This window comes from Oncorhynchus mykiss, chromosome 7, assembly GCF_013265735.2.
Source record: "Oncorhynchus mykiss isolate Arlee chromosome 7, USDA_OmykA_1.1, whole genome shotgun sequence".
Lineage (NCBI taxonomy): Eukaryota > Metazoa > Chordata > Actinopteri > Salmoniformes > Salmonidae > Oncorhynchus > Oncorhynchus mykiss.
In genome coordinates, this window is record NC_048571.1 from 70866947 (window position 1) to 70884443 (window position 17497).

Consider the following 17497-nt stretch of genomic DNA (forward strand, 5'->3'; position numbering starts at 1 on the left):
CCACTGGGAATGTGATGAAAGAAAGAAATAATTCTCATTCTGACATTTAACATTCTTAAAATTAAGTGGTGATCCTAAGACGAGGAATTTTTACTAAGATTAAATGTCAGGAATTGTGAAACTGATCTTTTTATTTTATTTTACCTTTATTTTACTAGGCAAGTCAGTTAAGAACACATTCTTATTTTCAATGACGGCCTAGGAACAGTGGCTGTTCAGGGGCAGAACGACAGATTTTGTACCTTGTCAGCTGGGGGATTTGAACTTGCAACCTTTCGGTTACTAGTCCAACGCTCTAACCACTAGGCTAAGGTGTATGTAAGGTGTATGTAAACTTCCAACTTCAACTGTGTGTGTGTGTACAAACATACCCACCCACCTCTATTAGGCCTATGTATGACTTGGAGGGTCTTAATGGGTCTGTTGGATAACGCCCATCAGTTCATATATGATTGCACTGGTGGAGCTGTAGCAACAAGTTTTCGGTATTTATTTTTAATGTATTCAAATGTTAAATAGTTTGTTCTGATAAAGTGTTCCATGCATGTGCTCCTCTGTAGGAGAAAGAATGGCCTATAGAAGCTTTATACAGAGCAGGGGTCTCCAACAGTTTGATCATAAGCTACCAGTAGCTAGCAGTCCACCTATGAGTACCTCTCCAAACAATTCTGAAAGTACATGCAATTTTCACTTCTGGGCCATTTTCTCCGCAAACAGTCATAAACAAATCTCACAATTATCAGACTCCGCACGCTCCCAGCTAATATGTAATCAACGCAACATTATCCCACCCCTGGTTAGCCACTATTGGTTTAAAAGGCCAACCTTAACACAATATCTGCCAATTAATTTCCAGCAATATTGCCCCCATTTGTGTGGCGCGTGCATTTGTCTATCACTTTGTGTGTGGCCAGTTGATGTGATAACTGTCTTGTGAGTTGACAGAAGTACTTTCCCCAAAACCTCAATTAACATTTAACTGCAAAGTAGGCTTACCTGGTAGAAATATATCAAGAGTAAGTATACAGTCGTGGCCAAAAGTTTTGAGAATGACACAAATATTAATTTTCACAAAGTTTGCTGCTTCAGTGACTAGATATTTTTGTCAGATGTTACTATGGAATACTGAAGTATAATTACAAGCATTTCATAAGTGTCAAAGTCTTTTATTGACAATTACATGAAGTTGATGCAAGGAGTCAATATTTGCAGTGTTGACCCTTCTTTTTCAAGACCTGCAATCCGCCCTGGCATGCAGTTAATTAACTTCTGGGCCACATCCTGACTGATGGCAGCCCATTCTTGCATAATCAATGCTTGGAGTTTGTCAGAATTTGTGGGTTTTTGTTTGTCCAGCCGCCTCCTGAGGATTGACCATAAGTTTTCAATGGGATTAAGGTCCGTGGAATTTCCTGGTCATGGACCCAAAATATTGATGTTTTGTTCCCAGAGCCACTTAGTTATCACTTTTGCCTTATGGCAAGGTGCTCCATCATGCTGGAAAAGGCATTGTTTGTCACCAAACTGTTCCTGGATGGTTGGGAGAAGTTGCTCTCGGAGGATGTGTTGGTACCATTCTTTATTCATGGCTGTGTTCTTAGGCAAAATTGTGAGTGAGCCCACTCCCTTGGCTGAGAAGCAACCCCACACATGAATGGTCTCAGGATGCTTTACTGTTGGCATGACACAGGACTGATGGTAGCTCTCACCTGGTCTTCTCCGGACAAGTTTTTTTCCGGATGCCCCAAACAATCGGAAAGGGGATTCATCAGAGAAAATGACTTTACCCCAGTCCTCAGCAGTCCAATCCCTGTACCTTTTGCAGAATATCAGTCTGTTCTTGATGTTTTTCCTGGAGAGAAGTGGCTTCTTTGCTGCCCTTCTTGGCTGCCCTTCACCAGGCCATCCTCAAAAAGTTTTTGCCTCACTGTGCGTGCATATGCACTCACACCTGCCTGCTGCCGTTCCTGAGCAAGCTCTGTACTGGTGGTGCCCCGATCCTGCAGCTGAATCAACTTTAGGAGACGGTCCTGGCGCTTGCTGGACTTTTTTGGGGGCCCAAAGCCTTCTTCACAACAATTGAACCGCTTTCCTTAAAGTTCTTGATTATCCGATAAATGGTTGATTTAGGTGCAATCTTACTGGCAGCAATATCCTTGCCTGTGAAGCCTTTTGTGCAAAGCAATGCTGACGCCTTCCCGGTAACCATGGTTGACAGAGGATGAGCAATGATTCCAAGCACCACCCTCCTTTTGAAGCTTCCAGTCTGTTATTTGAATTCAATCAGCATGACAGAGTGATCTCCAGCCTTGTCCTCGTCAACACTCACACCTGTGTTAACGAGAGAATCACTGACATGATGTCAGCTGGTCCTTTTGTGGCTGAAATGCAGTGGAAATGTTTTGGGGATTCAGTTCATTTGCATGGCAAAGAGGGACTTTGCAATTAATTGCAATTCATCTGATCACTCTTAACATTCTGGAGTATATGCAAATTGCCATCATTCAAACTGATGCAGCAGACTTTATGAAAATGTCTATTTGTGTAATTCTCAAAAGTTTTGGCCACAACTGTAGAATTTGTCTAACGTTATTTGTTATCTTTGCCATGAAATGAGAAGCAGCAGATCTGAAACCTCACTAGACCTGCACATTCCTCATTCACTAGATGCGCAATTAAAGGGTTATTACGCTGAAATCAGTTTTTTCCAGACCTAGAAAATTATTGTCTTCTGATGTGATTTAAGCATTGACATGGACTCAGAAATTCCAATTTCTTTGTTTCTCAATGAACAACTGTAAAAACAAATTACGAGTGAAAAACGACAATCTAAAACCAGCAAATATTTAACTGAACATAATTTGTGAAAATATAAAACAAAATTTGGGGTGCCTTCACAGATTTAAGAGGGCACGCCCTTAGTTGTTTATGAATCATTATTTTAAAAGGTACACTACATGACTGAAAGTTTGGACACCTGCTATTCGGACATTTCATTCCAAAATCATGGCCGTTTAATATGGACTTGGTCCCCCCCCTTTGCCTCAATAACAGCCTCCACTCTTCTGGGAAGGCTTTTCACAAGATGTTGGGAAATTGCTGCGAGGACTTTCTTCCATTTAGACACAAGCGTTAGTGAGGTTGAGTACCGATGTTGGGTGATTAGGCCTGGCTCGCAGTCGGCGTTCCAATTCATCCCAAAGGTGTTCGACGGAGTTGAGGTCAGGGCTCTTTGCAGGCCAGTCAATTTCTACCACACCGATCTCGACAAACCATTTTCTTTATGCTTTGTGCGCAGGGGCAGTGTTATGCTGAAACAGGGAAGGGCCTTCCCCAAATTGTTGCCACAAAGTTAGAAGCACAGAATCATCTAGAATGTCATTTTATGCTGTATCGTTAATATTTCCCTTCACTGGAACTAAGGGGCCTAGCTCGAACCACAAAAAAACGCCCTAGACCATAATTCCTCCACCAAACTTTACAGTTGGCACTATGCATTGGGGCTGGTACTGTTCTCCTGGCATCCGCCAAACCCAGATTCATGTGTCGGACTGCCAAGTGGCGAAGCGAGAATCATCACTCGAGCGCATTTCCACTGCTCCAGAGTCCAATGGCGGCGAGCTTTACACCACTCCAGCCGACATTTGGCATTGCGCATGGTGATCTTCGGTTTGTGTGTGGCTACTCGGACATGGAAACCCATTTCATTAAGCTCCTGACGCACAGTTCTTAAGCTGACGTTGCTTCCAGAGGCAGTTTGGAACTCGGTAGTGAGTGTTGCTTCAGCCCTCGGCGGTCTCATTCTGTGAGCTTGTGTAGCCTACCACTTCGTGGCTGAGCCGTTGTTGCGCCTAGACATTTTCACAATAACCGCACTTACAGTTGACCTGGGCAGCTCTAGCTGACTTGTTGGAAAGGTGGAATCCTATAACAGGGCCACATGGAAAGTCTCTGAGCTCTTCAGTGAGGCCATTCTTCTGCCAATGTTTGTTTATGGAGATTGCATGGCTGTGTGCTCTTTTTTAAATTAATTTTTTAATACACCTGTCAGCAATGGGTGTGGCTTAAATATCCAAATCCACTCATTTGAAGTGGTGTCCACATACTTTTGTGTATATTGACAGAAAATATAGTGCACTACTTTCTCTTGTACACTAAGGCCCGGGGGAGAGGAGATTAGAAGAATGTGCCTATTTGAAAGCTAGGAAAAAATAAGTAGCTCGGGACATGTTTTAATTTTTTACTTTTTTTTTTAGAACCTCTCAAGACCATTGAGACATTTAAACACAAGCTTCACATGTGCAAATCTGATTTTAAGTGTTCAAAGCTCAGTACATTACTTTTTTAAGATGTGACCGTGATGGCACTGTATAAGCTTTTGGTCCAGGATTTTCAAAGCATTGGAACAGTGACTCTCTCTAGGGGTCTTGGCTGTCTCTCTAGGAGTCCAGATGTTCTGTCAGTTGTTTAGAGACATCAGCACAGGTTTTACCAGACACATGGACAATTGTCATTGGTCTACATTTGAAGGCTGGCACTTGGGCAGATCTATGGTAGATCATTGATGTACAACAAACAGATTTGGGCCAAGCACTGACCAAAGCTGGAGGAAGATGTGTGGTTCACAACAAAAAATAACTTTTTCATAGGAGCATATTCACTTACCAAGATTCACTTACCTAGCAATGAATCATTTTGTTTTTCCCTTTTTTTTTTGTAGGATTCTTCCACCAAAAAATTGCAGAGTACCAACAAAGTAAGAAGAAAGAGAAGGCAAAGAGAGGCTGGGTGAGAGGACTTGTGGTGTAAATGTAGGCGTCCTCAGACAAATAGATTCTGATCATGTGTACATTTGTGATGCTGGATAAGGGTGACGCTACAGGACGTTGCTCCTGTCTGTGGAGCGAAGATGGTGACAATCTAAGTCTGCAGTATTTTCTCTTGCCTGTAGAAATTGTAGGCTACTCCCCTGTCATGTTGAATGAATGTGTGCTAAAGATGAAGAAACACAAACATGTTTTTGTCAATGTTTCTACGTTTATTGAAGGATGTGTTACTTCTGTTGTGATGACTTGGCAAAAGGTTTATTTATTGTACTTTTGTGCTGCAAGATGCTCTTACTTATATATGCTCTTATAACTAAACATACCTATGAGTATTTCATAGTATTCTAAATATTTTGTGTTTATGCCTACTGAGTGCCTTATAAATTGTTATTTTGTTTATTTAAGCTGTGGGTATGAATGTGGAAGTTAGGATGTGAATAAGCACTTTTTTAAAAATGGTGAATAAAAGTTGGACCAATGATGTTTTAACATTACTTTTAAGTTAGCATTCACGAGATTGGTGTATATATTAGGATTCCCGTTAGCCACTGCAAAAGCATCAACTACTCTTCCTGGGGTCCACATGAAACATGACATAATACATAGTACAGAACATTATTAGTCAAGGACTGAAATACATGCATTTAAAATGTCACACACAGCCTAAATATCAGTACATACACACAAACTAGGTCTAATACATGGTACAATGCAAATTACAATTCAATATATATGAAATGGCTTTCTCTTCACAGTCCCCTTTGTGCAGTAAGGTGTTATTTTATGTTAATTTAAACTGGTTGTATTGGTAGCTTGAGTTACGTAGGGTGGCAGAGTTCCATGTAGTCATGGCTCTATTTAATATTGTGCTTTTCCCTGCCTCTGTTCTGAACCTAGGGACTGTGAAAAGCGGCCTCTGGTTGCATGTCTTGTGTCCGAACTGTGCCAACTGCTTGAACAGACAGTTCCCTTCAACACATCAATACCTTGCACAAAAACCAATAGTGATGCAGTAAATCTCTCCTAAACTTTGAGCCAGGAGAGACTTACATGCTTGTTACTGACACTTCCCCTCTGTATACATTCTAAGTGCGATACGTGCTGCGTTGTTCTGGACCAACTACAATTTACCAATGGGTTTCTGTTTCTTTGCCGCTCATGACCATACAGTAGTCCAGGTGCGACAAAACTAGGGCCTGTACGACCTGTCTGGTCGACTGAGATGTTAAGACAGAGCAACGCTACATGGCCAGACCTCTTCCCATTTTAGCAACCATTGAGATGATCTTTGACACTCACACATCACATCCGGGGTATGAAATAGCGTCCCTAGCAACCAGTGCCATAGAGCGAGAGACAAATCAATAATTTGTCGAGTTTTTATCTATCATCACGATTAAGCACACATATTTTACATTCAAGGCGATTTTACATTGCTGCGGTGTGCAGTGGAGCAGGATGAGCATCCACAACGATTACGTTTTCCAAACGGAGCTGTCCTGAGGAACGAATTACTTCCGTCACCACCTAGAACGACTATGGCGGAGAAACGTCGGTCCGGAGGAACTTCGGGGATGTCCGAATCCAAACCGACCAAGACCGACACCGAGCGGGAGTTCCTATCGCAGGCGGGAGTCGGGGAGTTACTCCGAGGGGCTCTGCTAAAGATGGTAGAGGCCAGGTCGGAGGACCCAATGGGGTTTTTGGCAGACCATTTCTGTAATCAGGCCTCCGAGGCTGAGAATGGGACGGGTGGATGCTGCAGCGATGGAGATTTGCTAAACCTCGGCGCAGGCGCACACGAGCAGCAGCAGCTGAGCCGAGCCCTATGGCACCTGCGTCTAGCGCATCACTCTCAGAGGTAAACCAGAAAGAACATGCATTTTGCGACTGCCAAGCTCAATTCTATGTTCTCGTTTTATCTCACAATGAAATAACACAACCCACCGTGCAAAAACGGGTTCAAGCAACCGTGTTTCCATGTGATGTTAATAAAACAAATATGTGGTGTTGAATCAACGTGGAAAACTGATTGGATTTGCAAAAGTCATATTTTTTTACCTAACTTTTTAACCTAAATCCAATGACCAGGTGACATTTTTGGTTGAATTAAGTTAGTTGACAACTGCTCAACCAAATGTTCATCATAACTAGACGTCTGTTCCCAGTGGAAATGATCCATGTGTGCCTGTGCAAGTGTACCAGTGTAGGCTGCTGAGGGGAGGACAGCTCATGATAATGGCTGGAACGGCGCCAACGGAATAGCATCAAACACATGGAAACCATGTATTTGGCATCATTCAACCGCTCCGGCCGTTACCACGAACCCGTCCTCCTGTGATGTGTATGTCCACGTGTGTATGTCTTCAGATCTGCCTTCAGTAACAACGTCCGTGTGGCCTACGACCTGCTAACGCAGACAGGGCCCCAGCGGCGAGGAGCAGTGGGTCCCAGTGGCCCTGCTGGTCAATGCAGCTCTAACAGCCCAGGTGGGGGGGTCAGGGGCCGCCTCTACACACACACCCTCCAGGTAGGGTATACAATTGACAAGTCATACTGTAAACACTGCTGGTTTCAGAAACCATTCATTTCCATTGTGCCCTTGAGCAAGGCACTTAGATCATCGTTATAGCGTGATTGACATTTAAGATCATTTTTGATTGAGCTGACAGATGCAGCATTTACCGTGAATGTAGTTTCCATGAACGAGGAAACATTGCCTTTTAAGTTTCACTGTAAAGTCTACACCTGTTGTATTCAGTGCATGTGACAATAAATAAATATGATATATATTATATATATATGGTGCATAGCCGAAAAGGGGAGATCGGATAGAATCTAGCCCGTAACCTCTGCAGCTAACCCTGTGTGGTCTTCTCAAGTGCTGTGTTTGCGTGAGGTATTTGGGAGCAGAGTAAAATACCAATTTCTGTTGTAGATGGACATCTAAGTATTTTGTTCTGCTATATTCTACTCTAAAGTGTCTCTGCAGCGAGGGAGGCGTCCCCGTCTCCACTTCAGCCCCTCTGTTACGCCGGCTCCACTGCCAGGACCATGAGGCCGTGCCCTACGACATCTTCAGGCACGGTGTGCTGACGTGTGCTGTGTTTTCTGACTACATCCGGCGGGCGCAGAGGCTGTACGCGGAGGTCTGCGGCCCAGCTGAGGGGCCTGCTGGTCGGACACTATGTCTGGCTGTGCTGGGCACCCTCCATGAAGCCCTGGAGACCTCCCGGTCTAATGGTGGCTCCTCAGATGCTAACCACTACTCTAATGCTAACGCTAAGGCCAATCCCTACCTAGAGGCTAAGGTTAGCCGCTACCTGGAGGCGAGTGCTAAGATCTCACCCGGTAAGCTGGCCCAGGCTATGGCTGGAGCGGAGCCAGCCGGGGGAAACATGGACGCCAAGGAGTTTGAGGACGCTGCGGCAGAGCTCTTTATCGCTCGAGTAAGAGTTGTGTGTTAGCTGCTGGTGTATTCTCGTTCCTATAATGTCTGCACTGTTCCTTGTAATGTAGTGTCAGATCCTAGTATGAGATGTGTGTATGACTTTCCTCGTTCTTATGAAGCACCTGAAGAACATACAGCATGGCTAAATATATACTGTATAATATAGTACGATCATGTAAATATGATTCAATATACCAATAAATGTCAGACCTGGATTTTGCTTATTCATGTATTAATTTATAATGAAAACATCTGTTACAAGTAGGGCTATCGCGGTCATTACATTTTGTCACCCGGGGATTGTCAATCAAATAACTGTCGGTCTCACCGTAATTGACCATTAATTAACAAACCATTTAGCATCTCCTGGCTTCCACCCAGAGCCTACAAGCCACTGAATCAGACCTCTGGGACATCTACATTTAAAAAATATAAGAAATCCATAAATAATTTTAGGCTGGTCTAAAGAAACCTGATATGAAGAAAAATGTAGTCTATTTTGTAACAGAAGGGCATACTCGGAGTTGTCTTTATTTTAGGCCCTGATCTGGTATTCCATATGGCTGTGGGTTACACTAGTTCATTGAGCAGACAGCAATGCACTTTTGGCAGCGATTACAGCCTTGAGACTTATTGGGTATGACGCTACAAGCGTGGAACACCTGCATTTTGGGTGTTTCTTCTCTGAAGATCCTCTCAAGCTCTGTCAGGTTGGTTGGAGAGTGTTGCTGCACAGCTATTTTCAGGTCTCTCCAGAGATTGGAGAGTTTGATCGGATTTAAGTCCGGCCTCTGGCTGGGCCACTCAAGGACATTCAGAGACTTGTCCTGAAGCCATTCCTGCGTTGTCTTGGTTGTGTGCTTAGGGTTGTCCTGTTGAAGGTGAACCTTTGCCCCAGTCTGAGGTCCTGAGTGCTCTGGAGCAGGTTTTCATCAAGGATCTCTCTGTACATTGCTCCGCTCATCTTTCCCTCGGCCCGGACTAGTCTCTCAGTCCCTGAAAAACATCCCCACTGCATGATTCTGCCACCAAACCAAGCGGGCTGTCATGTGCCTTTTACTGAGGAGTGGCTTCCGTCTGGCCACTCTACCATAAAGGCCTGATTGGTGGAGTGCTGCAGAGATGGTTGTCCTTCTGGAAGGTTCTCCCAACTCCACAGAGGAACTCTGGATCTCTGTCAGAGGGACCATCTGGTTCTTGGTCACCTTCCTGACCACGGCCTTTCTCCCCCGATTGCTCAGTTTGGTCGGGCGGCCAGCTCTAGGAAGAGTCTTGTTGGTTCCAAACTTCTTCCGTTTAAGAATGATGGAGGCCACTGTGTTCTTGGGAACCTTCAATGCTGCAGACATTTTTTGGTACTCTTCCCCAGATCCTGTATCGGAGCTCTACAGCAAATTCCTTCAAACTCATGGCTTGGTTTTTGCTTTGACATGCACTGTCAACTGTGGAACCTTATATAGACAGGTGTGTGTGTTCCTTTTCAAATCATGTCCAATCAATTGAATTTACCACAAGTGGACTCCAATTAAGTTGTGGAAACATCTCAAGGATGTTCAATGGAAACCGAATGCACCTGTGCTCAATTTCGAGTCTCATAGCAAAGGGTCTGAATATTTATGTAAATAAGATATTTCTGTTTTAAATTTTTAAATGTGCTAAAATGTCTAAAAACCTGTTTTCGCTTTGTCATTATGGGGTATTGTGTGCAGATTACTGACACAGTTTTTGTTGTTTTTAATCCATTTTGGAATAAGGCTGTAATGTAACAAAGTGGAGTTATTTATGTTGCGATACAAATGTTGGGCTATATGGTTTGATTTTTAATATATTCTATAGCTGCATGATGCGACTCTAATGATGATTTGAAATAAGTCGCATGATATATTAGGAAAGTTGAGAAATCAATATAGTAGGCCTAGCCTATCGAAAGATGATAGGATCCTCCTCTTTTTAAGAGGCCATCACTGTTTTCTCATGCAATTGCATAGCCTATAGAAATGTTGCGCAACATGAGCTCATGGGCTCTTATGAAGTGTTCTATTAGATTTTTGATGACATTTGCATTGATGTCAGAGTGATTAGAGGGACAGAGAGGCAGTTACCAAGTTTGGTCGGTTATAAATGACCATCAGCAGCATCAGAGCTTGGAAAAGCCTAATTACAGTGACATGGAATTTTACTACTATCATGACTCGTGACCGCCGGTGTGGCGGTAATATGGCCAGTAGCCACCGTAACAGAGCTAGATACAAATAAAAGGTTTTTATTCCGTTATAAAGCCTTCATATACAACAGTGAACGTATGACACATGCCATTCCTGAGAATGGAGACAAGACAATTAAAGCTCCTATGTATTTACTGCAGATGTGACCATTTATTAGGAAACATGGAACATCAGATTTGCCTAAATATTTCCGTCAGTTAATAGCAATGATGGCAATACCTCCTCCACACACCTCCAGTGTGGTCATAGAAACAGGTGGCTACAGGTAGTCATTTTTTATATAACAAAATAAACCTTTTAGTAGAAAACAAATGAATAACCAGAGCATCATAGATGAGTTAGCTGACAACGTCACACAAAAGATCCTCACAGTTCAATGGGGCAGCAGTCCATGAGTTGTAATTCTGGATGGCCAGATGGCCACCAACAATGACAAGAAACTACAATGTGGAGAATTGTGACTCGTTTCATCTTGTTCTTGATACCATGTTTTGTTTTGACTAAATTCATATCAATGCTATTATGGCTAAAATTCACCAGCTAACCAACAACTGTAATTATGTATTTGAGACAAGTGTTTGTTGTGCAAATACAAGTAGCCAGCTGCCATTTTTTTAATACAACAAAATCCACTTTTAGTAGAAACAAAATGAATAATCAGAGAATCATAGAGATTCAGTAAAATGTTAAACCTGCTTACATCCCCTATATTTTATCCATTCAATGTTAAAGAGATTACTTACTTTTTCATGGGTCTGTATGGAAGTCATTTAAATCATAATTGGGGAAGAAATAGAAAAGCACAAAACCAAATAGAAAAGTACAAAAAAAATACAATCCATTCAGTAATGATCAAATCTAAAACACACTTATTTCCGTATTCTCCTACATTAACACCGAGGGCTTCACAGCCAGAGCACAATAACTTAGCATTCCAAAGCACAAGTGAAGTAGAGTAAATGCATCATTATACTTCTAGATAATTAGTTCAAGTGCCTTGCTTCAAAACACTTAATAATATAAATTCTCATGAAAGACAATCAACGTAAGCTCACGCAACAAATGCTCATATCTATTTTTTTGTTGAGGGGGTTGCTAGACTTGTAAGAAAGCAGAACCAAACATGTTGCTGGCTCTTTGGCACCATCCAGTGGTTGATAAGAATAGCATAGTTGTGTTCTGAGTACAAAAAAAAAGTACAAGGTATAAAAACCTTTAACACACCACAGATGACATTTGTCAGATGATGCCCTTAGGCCCAATACAAATATGTACCGCTCATAACACAATAACCAAATGTCAGTGAAAATAGTGCAGTTGACATCAAAAGGCATGTCAGTTTAAAAATGGCGTGTGGCATTTCTACTGTACCTAAGAATTAGGCTTATCAGCAGTATCTTTGTGCTTGCACACTCAGCATTCTATGTTTAAGCAATAAGGCCAGAGGAGGTGTGGTATATGGCGAATGTACTATGGCTAAGGGCTGTTCTTAGGCGTGATGCAACGTAGAGTGCCTGGATACAGCCCTTAGCTGTGGTATATTGGCCATATACCACAAACCCCTGAGGTGCCTTATTGCTATTATAAACTGGTTACCAACTAAATTAGAACACAAAATGTTTTTGGGTCATACCCGTGGTATACGGTCTAATATACCACGGCTTTCAGCATTCAGGGCTCGAACCATCCACATTATAATCTAATTTATTCCATTCAGTATGTTGACATTTACAGCTCGACTCAATCACACTACTAGGAGTGGTCTTGTTCAGATGCCCCCCACCAGCAGTGGAGAGGTCACTGATTGGTTGAGAGGTGTGGTAATTCTGTAGTGCGGTGAATCATACATGTGATTATTCCTTAGGTCCGCCTCTGCCCGCAGCGTTATTTTCTACAGATGGGAAATGGAGCACAGTTGTTAGAAAAGTGGTCTTCAACTTCTGCCCTGGAGAGCTATGGGGTATGCATGATTTTACTGCAGCCCAGCAATAGCAAATGTGGCCGTAGTGATAAAGTAAGTGAATAGAGGAAATGAGGAAGAGAGCTGTTGTACCTGGAAGTCTCGGATGTAGGTGAGGAAGAAACTGACGAAGGACAGAGCCAGAGACCACTCAGAGATGGTGCTGATGATGTGAGGGATGTAGCCCTGCAACAAACATAACTGTTACACACACACACAGAGAATAAGGCTACTAACCGTCTCTCCAGGTATCCAGTGCAGTTTATGGGCCACGTCCACTCCAAGCAGACTGGTGTACATGATGACAGATGAAACAAACAAAGAGAAGAAGTCAAGGAGTACAACAGGCAGGAGCTAGAGCCATGTAACAGAGGGCAACTCTTGCAGTTGTCAGAGGTCCTTCCAATTTGTGCAAGTTATCAGCTTCAATTCACTGTAATTGTCTAATAGCAACAACAATCTATAAGCAACAATGAATCATGATTTCATATTTGCATGTTTGGCAGAAATATAGTGCAGGATACTGCTGATAATGCTGGCAAAAGTCCAGACTCCAACGCTGAGTCGGACCCAGAATATACTCTTCCCGTGAACGTGAGGCTGCATGTACAGCGACACCAGCGTCTGCACCAGGATGTACAGGGCCCCCACACCTAACGTCAATATCGCCCCCACCAGGTGCATGAAGAACAGAGTGGTTTTCTGTAGAGGGGGAGGAGAGGTATTGATTTACAGTATCACAGCTACATACATGATTGTCATTATAGGAAAAACTGGAACAAGGACTGCAGAAGAGACCGAAAGAAATCGAGAGACAGATATACACAACAGGACACAACTCAATGGGTACCTGGAAGTTAGCGACGATGCACATGCCAAAGGAGCTGGTCCATCCCAGCACCAGGCCCAAGACGTTGAGTTTATGGAGCTTTGACTCCTCTTCGTCTGTCAAGGCTTGGACCTGCTTGTAGCGTACATACACGGTGGCTACACCTGCCACAACAAACATGATCACACATTAAAACAGTCACAAATTCAGTCCGATATACACAATTTCAAATTGATTGCTAGATTCAAAAGAGGACTCAGGGAGGTAAAGGTGATGTTACCTAGGAAGGCTGACACATCCAGGATGATTCCAAACACACATCTCTCTGGGGCAACTGTCCCTGTGTCACTGTGAACAGAAACATGACAAGCAGAATGTCAGTCACCTCCTATTACAATGCAATGCCTACTTATGAACATACGTGATTTTGTGATTGGGAATCAGCCTATATCAAACCTGATGTATGGCACCAGTGGGTCCACATGTCTCAGCACCACAGCTGTGATGTAATCGATGATGAACGTGGCTGTCATCCATAATACCAGAGCTACTGGTAGAATACACAGACCTTCCTGGAACCACCACATGTCCTCTGTTCTGTGTGTGTCAATCCACCAGTAGCCTATCCAAGTTAAACCACTTGTGCTGGTGTGTTGTCTTCACCTGTAGACCATGAGGTTAAGTAAGGTGCCAGAGTGCGCTGTGGGCACACACACTTAAATAAATAAATCTGCACACTTTGGTTTCATCATTCTGGATAAAATCACATTATTAATAAGACTATGCATTCCTCCCACGGGATCTAATTTCCTCTACTACTGTTTATGTGCCTCGATGTACTAGCAAGTAACTTTAGAGATACAGAAACGTTACGGTTACATTTGCTAGGCCACAATGCGTACATGATACTGTTTAATCGGATAAATAGAGTGAACAAGCTACATAGAACACGTAGTCAAACAGATTTGTGTAAAATAACTGGAACTCTGCCAATATGACCCTATTGTACCTTCGGCGGTTCCTTTGCTGTCACCTCATCACAAGTCAATTGGTCTCACAAAATAAAAAATTAACAGCGAGAACGCAGAAAAGCAAAGTTGTAGTTTACTCTTCTGATCGCTATAATTAAATGTACATGACACGGATTAGGGTTTATGTCATGCTCTCTCAACCAAAAACATATTCCCTTTACTTCCTGTTAGTGTTTCAGAAGAGGCGTGGCCTTGAAATACCCGGATTTTCAGCGAACGTCAGAGGATTTTCATGTCAATAATCTGACAGCAGAGACAAAAGTTGCTTGCATGCTGTCTGTTACTTAAATGATAAATATATTTACAAACAGTGCTTGACTTGGACTGAAATAGGTTCTGGTAGTCATTTTGTCTGCCGGTACTGTTTACATTTAGGTGGTGTGGGGGCTGTGCTTTGGCAAAGTGGGTGGGGTTATATCCTTCCTGTTTGGCCCTGTCCGGGCGTGTCCTCGGATGGGGCCACAGTGTCTCCTGACCCCTCCTGTCTCAGCCTCCAGTATTTATGCTGCAGTAGTTTATGTGTCGGGGGGCTAGGGTCAGTTTGTTATATCTGGAGTACTTCTCCTGTCCTATTCGGTGTCCTGTGTGAATCTAAGTGTGCGTTCTCTAATTCTCTCCTTCTCTCTTTCTTTCTCTCTCTCGGAGGACCTGAGCCCTAGGACCATGCCCCAGGACTACCTGACATGATGACTCCTTGCTGTCCCCAGTCCACCTGGCCATGCTGCTGCTCCAGTTTCAACTGTTCTGCCTTATTATTATTTGACCATGCTGGTCATTTATGAACATTTGAACATCTTGGCCATGTTCTGTTATGATCTCCACCCGGCACAGCCAGAAGAGGACTGGCCACCCCACATATGCTCTCTCTAATTCTCTCTTTCTTTCTCTCTCTCGGAGGACCTGAGCCCTAGGACCATGCCCCAGGAATACCTGACATGATGACTCCTTGCTGTCCCCAGTCCACCTGACCGTGCTGCTGCTCCAGTTTCAACTGTTCTGCCTTATTATTATTCGACCATGCTGGTCATTTATGAACATTTCATCTTGGCCATGTTCTGTTATAATCTCCACCCGGCACAGCCAGAAGAGGACTGGCCACCCCACATAGCCTGGTTCCTCTCTAGGTTTCTTCCTAGGTTTTGGCCTTTCTAGGGAGTTTTTCCTAGCCACTGTGCTTCTACACCTGCATTGCTTGCTGTTTGGGGTTTTAGGCTGGGTTTCTGTACAGCACTTTGAGATATCAGCTGATGTACGAAGGGCTATATAAAATAAATTTGATTTGATTTGATTTGAGGTGCAGGAGCTCCAGAATACTTTTGAGAAAATAAAATCAAACTTTGTCACATGCGCTAAATACAAGAAGCATAGACCTTACCGTGAAATGCTTACTTATTCTATACGAGGAATGTGAGCTCAAAGGGTACAACATTTTAGGTGCCGGTGTTGTGTGCCACAGGAAGTATTAGACTAGTCACAAAAGGAAGTGGTTATTTCAGCAATAATAGGTTTTCAGAGCCCTCTGTTCTCTCTACCCATTCCTCAATCCCCCATACCATCGTGCTTTTCCCTCTTATGGCTTTTCTTACATTTTTTTTGTACACTTTATCCGTTTTAGTTTTTAAGAATGTAGGTACAGTAGTAATAAAATAATACAATTTGTACTCTGGGCGAAAAAAACACATGGATCTTTCAAGGTTCTTTGATCCAACTTCGGACTAGAAAGCCACTGTTACGCACGCCTCTGTGAAGAGGGAACGCAACACCCTACTACAACTCAACTCCCCGTGAAGTGAAAGCGGTATGGGACTGTAGGTGCGAGTAAGGATGACAAAGGCAGAGAGTGGTACCGTTTACAAGGAATTTATTCCGTCACACGGTAATATGGGGAAAAGGGGCTGGACGGAACCAAAAGCAAAGAACGTAAATGTCAAAGCCCCCTCTCCCACCTACCCTGCCTACCCACTACTTATCTAATTTAGCACCACCTGGTGCCCTAACCAAAATACAGGGGGTGGTCCGCCCAGGTCTTACCTAGTGTGCCTAGATAGTGAATATACTACGGGTATATGCCCGCGGGCCTCTTGCCTAAGCACTCCCTTAGGTGCCTTCCCCTTCCCCCCCTGGGAACAAACAAAACAGAATATTACAAACAATTTCACTGCATCCTATTGACACGCAACAGACATAAACAATCGGATCCCTCAGCAACAACTAACATAATACATACCAAATATCTTTCTGAGAAACAACCATCTCTCTCTCTTACAAGAAACCTATAATATTCTCTTGTTCCCTGTATGCTCAGAAAAAATACAAGTAAAGATGTATAGACTACTTGACATTATGTTTTGCTAGATGATCTGAGCCAACTGTGCCTCTCCTGTGTGGAGGTGGACAATAATGAGGAAGACACTAACTGGGTAATTGTTTGTTAAATTTTAAAGTCACATTTTTAGGAGTATGAATTTGTATAAGTAGTAATATTTCTAGAGGTAGCATCATCCGCTTGGTCTGATAATTAAATCATTGTAATTCCAGAGAATGTATTTCATGTTTTAAATATATAATATAGATTGGTTGTGATTGGTTCCACCAGTCCTGTGTGAAAACCATCCCACCATTGGAAGATTATGTCTGCGCTGCCTGTCAGGACTAGGTTAGGCTTGACTTCCAGGCAATGGTATTCCCTGGTCAACTTCCATAGAAATTGGACTAAATGTTCAGTCGATCTGTTGCAGCTTTCCAATATTTGTTTATGTTATTTATTGTCTTTTTATATTCGATTTATTGCTATTTTGTATCTTATTATGCAAATATCGAAATTTGTATTTCTTATTTAATGTTTGTTAACAAACTTAACTTTCTGTGATGTTTTGTGTTATTGTGTGATAATATTTGCGTATTATAATTATTTTCTTAAACATTACAAAATGTTTCTAAAATAAATGTTTATGTTTCTTTATACTCTAATTTTGCTTTCTGTGGCACACACTACTGGTCAACATGAGCTACCAAAATGTGTGGAACACATCAGAATCAAATACTTTCTATAGAACAAACTTCATATCAGGATAGGCAACCACAATTAATAATGAATATATGTGTGTTGTATTAAACATAGAGGAGGGAGTAAAATGTAGTCAAGCAATAAACATTTCAGAACAACTACTAGTCG

At 42.6% G+C, this 17497-nt stretch overlaps 3 protein-coding genes across 4 annotated transcripts in view; 2 read left to right on the forward strand and 1 right to left on the reverse strand.

The window, feature by feature from the left end:
- The window catches only part of LOC110528380 (DENN domain-containing protein 2D), a 33501-nt gene extending 28192 nt beyond the window's left edge, over window positions 1–5309 (forward strand). For both annotated transcript variants that reach the window (XM_036983974.1, XM_021610400.2), the window contains one exon: window positions 4721–5309. In XM_036983974.1, the coding sequence (XP_036839869.1) occupies window positions 4721–4809 (89 nt within the window). In that variant the 3' untranslated portion in view covers window positions 4810–5309. The remainder of the gene's footprint in view (window positions 1–4720) is intronic.
- A 724-nt stretch (window positions 5310–6033) lies between these two features.
- Window positions 6034–8492, forward strand: tpgs1 (tubulin polyglutamylase complex subunit 1). The gene is made up of 3 exons (XM_021610402.2): window positions 6034–6687; window positions 7197–7356; window positions 7808–8492. Exons 1-3 carry the CDS (start codon window positions 6365–6367, stop codon window positions 8291–8293), a joined length of 969 nt encoding a protein of 322 aa, XP_021466077.1. The 5' UTR covers window positions 6034–6364; the 3' UTR covers window positions 8294–8492.
- A 2145-nt stretch (window positions 8493–10637) lies between these two features.
- LOC110528382 (DNA damage-regulated autophagy modulator protein 2) lies at window positions 10638–14573 on the reverse strand. The gene is made up of 8 exons (XM_036983975.1): window positions 14301–14573; window positions 13748–13954; window positions 13572–13639; window positions 13313–13455; window positions 12987–13164; window positions 12700–12782; window positions 12556–12648; window positions 10638–12393 (listed from the first exon to the last, which is right to left on the reverse strand). Exons 2-8 carry the CDS (start codon window positions 13876–13878, stop codon window positions 12271–12273), a joined length of 819 nt encoding a protein of 272 aa, XP_036839870.1. The 5' UTR covers window positions 13879–13954; window positions 14301–14573; the 3' UTR covers window positions 10638–12270.
- Window positions 14574–17497: the final 2924 nt, after the last annotated feature.